This window comes from Heliangelus exortis, chromosome 3, assembly GCF_036169615.1.
Source record: "Heliangelus exortis chromosome 3, bHelExo1.hap1, whole genome shotgun sequence".
Taxonomy (NCBI): domain Eukaryota; kingdom Metazoa; phylum Chordata; class Aves; order Apodiformes; family Trochilidae; genus Heliangelus; species Heliangelus exortis.
Genome location: NC_092424.1, coordinates 104,837,968 through 104,841,405, shown reverse-complemented (window position 1 = coordinate 104,841,405; position 3,438 = coordinate 104,837,968). Strand labels below are relative to the sequence as shown.

Sequence of the window (3,438 nt, the reverse complement as noted above, 5' to 3'; positions counted from 1 at the left end):
ACACAAGCCCAAACCCTGGTTCCTGACAGGCAACACAGGCAGAGGATGCACAAGCATGGGGAGCCTGAGTTCAAGCTCTCCATGCACAGGGCTCAGAGGCTCCTTGTGCTCAGCAGCAACACGGATGGATTAGTCACCACCTTGAATTTCGAGTACACTTCCTCATGACATCTGCAGAGAAAAATCAAGGAAGCAGCTCCCCCCAAGGAAAATAAAAGCACCATCCTCTGAAAGCTGCCAGACAGGTATTTCAACCAATGGAGAAAACACAAATAGAAGCATTTGCATGCAGGGGGGGGCAAACCCTGGTCTAGTTCAACACTGAGCAGCTGTACTGTTGCCAGCTGAGGACAGTCTCCATAAATCACAACACTGCTCTCAAGTGTCAGCATAGAATCTTTTAATACTTTACATAAAAAACTGCATACACAGTTCATAATTTTATGTAAACATCATATACATCTCAGTTTTTGCCACTTCAGTTTATTAAAAAAAAAAACAAAACAAAATGAAACAACAAAACAGTCTCAGTACCACTGTTAAGGGAAGAGGGAGAAAAGTAAACATAATGGATACATTTGTTCTCTGAATCAGAGAAACGCAATTATTTTCACCTGGGTTGGCTACCCTGTGAAAATAAGTTTTAAATAAACCTAGATTCTTTAAACTGCCCTTTAGTACTAAAGTCTGATGTAGTCACTGCATAAAGAACAGTGCTTTCGCCCATTTTTTTCAAAGGCAAAAAGATACAGTGGTTTAATTTTGTCCTGTGTTGAAATCAATTTAAAACAAGACCCAGATGAGGTTACCAAGAACATTTCCAAGAACATTGCTACAGTGTTGTATGCAGATGACAAGTGCATCGAGTGTTTTAATTTTAAAAAAAAGTAAAATCCACCAAGTTGTGCAAAGTAATTTCTTTTTAAAATAAAACTATATAAACCCAAACCAACACACTTGCAGAAGACAACATTAAAGGAAGGAGCAGGCACCAAGATCATAATATGGCAATATCATCCCCTTCCCCCAGGCTCATCTTGCCTAGTCTGTCAGGAGGAGGATGTCCAGCAATGAGGACAGAGCAGGGCAGCTTCACTTTCCAGCCTGGTGGCTTCTGCAGCTGGAGTCAAGTTGAAGGCTGGCATTAACAGCAGGCATCAGTCGCTCAGGGCAAGTTCCTTTGCACAACACAAGTCCCAGCTGGGCACCCCCTTCCCACCTCTTTGAATAAGCACCCCCTGCATGACCCCGGTTTGCACAAGACGGAAAAGGTAAGATATATACAGGCTTTGCTAGGGATGACCCTCCCCTCCCAGTCTCGGTCTTCAGGGCACTAACTTCAGGAGGTCAGGCTCAGGCCGAAACATCTGCCGGAGAGGTGAGGATGCTGTGGGCAGCCCGGGGAGGCAGCCCCCTTCCCCAGCCCGCCTGGCGGGCAGGCACATGCAGGCAGGAGGCAGAAGTCCCTTCAAGCATCTGGGCTCCACCGCTCTCCTCTTGCAAAAGAGAGGAGGCTGTCTGGGAGCTGGGAGCAGCAGGTGGTGGGCAAAGGGGAAGGGGCAGGTGCAGCGTTTGCTCAGTCCAGTCTCAGCAGCTTTTTCTCGAGTCTGCGATGAACTCGCAGGGACCGGTGGTAGGAGGAGGCTTCTCCCTGCTTTGTTCCCAAGACTCAGGGCATGCAATCCCCCCTCCCTTCCCTCCCTCTGTCCCTACGGCTGAGCCAGCACAACCCCTGTCAGCCAAGCCAGCCCGATTCATCGCCAGCCCCAGCGGAAGGGACAGGCGGATCGGATCCCCTGTGCGTGCACAACCCCGCTCCTCTCCGCCTGCCAACAGGTGACCCATGCGCTGTGCGCAGCGCTCCAGCCGCAGCCTTTATAGGACTTTGCAGCAGTTGATGCAACCGTTCTGGGTGCCGTAGCGCTTCTGCAGGGCTGCCCGGGTGGCGGTCTCAAAGACCTCCCGGACACCCTCCTTGGTCTTGGCCGAGCACTCCAGGTAATCGTAGGCCTGGATGCGAATGGCCATGGCGCGCCCATCCTCGGTGCGCACCGGCTCCTGCTTCATGCGGGCCAGCTCGTTGCGCACATGCTCGTCGTTGCGCAGGTCTTTCTTGTTGGCCACCAGGATGATGGGGACGTTGGGGCAGAAGTGTTTGACTTCGGGCACCCACTTCTCTGGGATGTTCTCCAGCGAGTCCGGGCTGTCCACGGAGAAGCACATGAGGATCACGTCAGTGTCCGGGTAGGAGAGGGGGCGCAGGCGGTCATAGTCCTCCTGCCCGGCCGTGTCCCACAGGGCCAGCTCCACCTGCTTGCCATCCACTTCGATGTCAGCCACGTAGTTCTCGAAGACGGTGGGCACGTAGACCTCGGGGAACTCGTCCTTACTGAAGACGATGAGGAGGCACGTCTTGCCACAGGCACCGTCCCCCACCACCACCAGTTTCTTGCGGATCGCGGCCATGGCCAGGCTTGCCAAGCTGGCCTTGCCGTGCAGCAGGACGATGGCAGCGCCCTCCTCCCCGCGGCCGCCGCCTCCCCCTTCCTCTCGCTTCTCACAGGGCACCGTGGCGAGCCGGGCCCGCGCAGGCAGGCGGGCGCGCCCTCCTCTCTCCCCGCACCGGCACCGCGCCTCTGTCCCCTGCCTCAGGGGAGCGCTACGGCTAAGGCAAGCACCACCGGGCCCGCCCGCCTCGGCCTTTCGCAGGGGAAACGCCGCCGCTGCTGCTCTTCAGCCCGTGCCGTGCCGTGCCGTGCCGTGCCGTGCCGTGCCGTGCCGTGCCGTGCCGTGCCGTGCAGTGCCGTGCCGTGCCGTGCCGTGCCGTGCCGTGCCGTGCCGTGCCGTGCCGTGCCGTGCCGTGCCGTGCCGTGCCGTGCCTCGCCACTCTGCCCGGCGCTGCTACTGCCGCAAGCTGCTGCCGCCGCCGCTATTTAAAGGCTCTCGCGACTTTCTTAATATAGCCATCCAATGGCAAGGCAAGGAGTGAGGTCATCCCCGGCGGAGAGCGCCGCGATTGGCGGAGCGCCGGGAGGAGAAGGGGGGGGCAGCGGGGCTCGAGCGGCGCCCGTCTCGCGGCGGCGGAGCCGGAGCCGCGGGAGTGGCGGGGGTGACCGGGCCGGACCGGGGGCAGCGGGGCCAGTGGCTGGGGACAGCGGGGCCGGGCTTGGGGGCAGCGGGGCCGGGCCGTGAGGAGATTGGGGGCCGCGCTGTGAGGCCAGACGTGTCGCGCCCTAAGGCGGCTCCGCCGGGAGCTGAGGGCGCTCGGTGGGCATGGGTGCCGCACCCCCGGGTCAGGTCCTGCGGAGGTCCCCGGCGGGGAAACCTGTCCCGTTTGTGCCGCTCTGACGGCCCCGCGGTGGCGGCGTGGAGGCAGGGCTTAGAGAGGCTGGAAGAGCAATCAAGGCAGAGAGGGAAAATCGTTGTGTCCCGCACGCC

General features: G+C 58.4%; 1 protein-coding gene across 1 annotated transcript; it reads right to left on the bottom strand.

Annotated features, from left to right (window-relative positions):
- Positions 1 to 383: 383 nt before the first annotated feature.
- RHOB (ras homolog family member B) lies at positions 384 to 2,892 on the bottom strand. The gene has a single exon (XM_071742017.1). The coding sequence runs from the start codon at positions 2,464 to 2,466 to the stop codon at positions 1,876 to 1,878; it is 591 nt and encodes a 196-aa protein (XP_071598118.1). The 5' UTR covers positions 2,467 to 2,892; the 3' UTR covers positions 384 to 1,875.
- Positions 2,893 to 3,438: the final 546 nt, after the last annotated feature.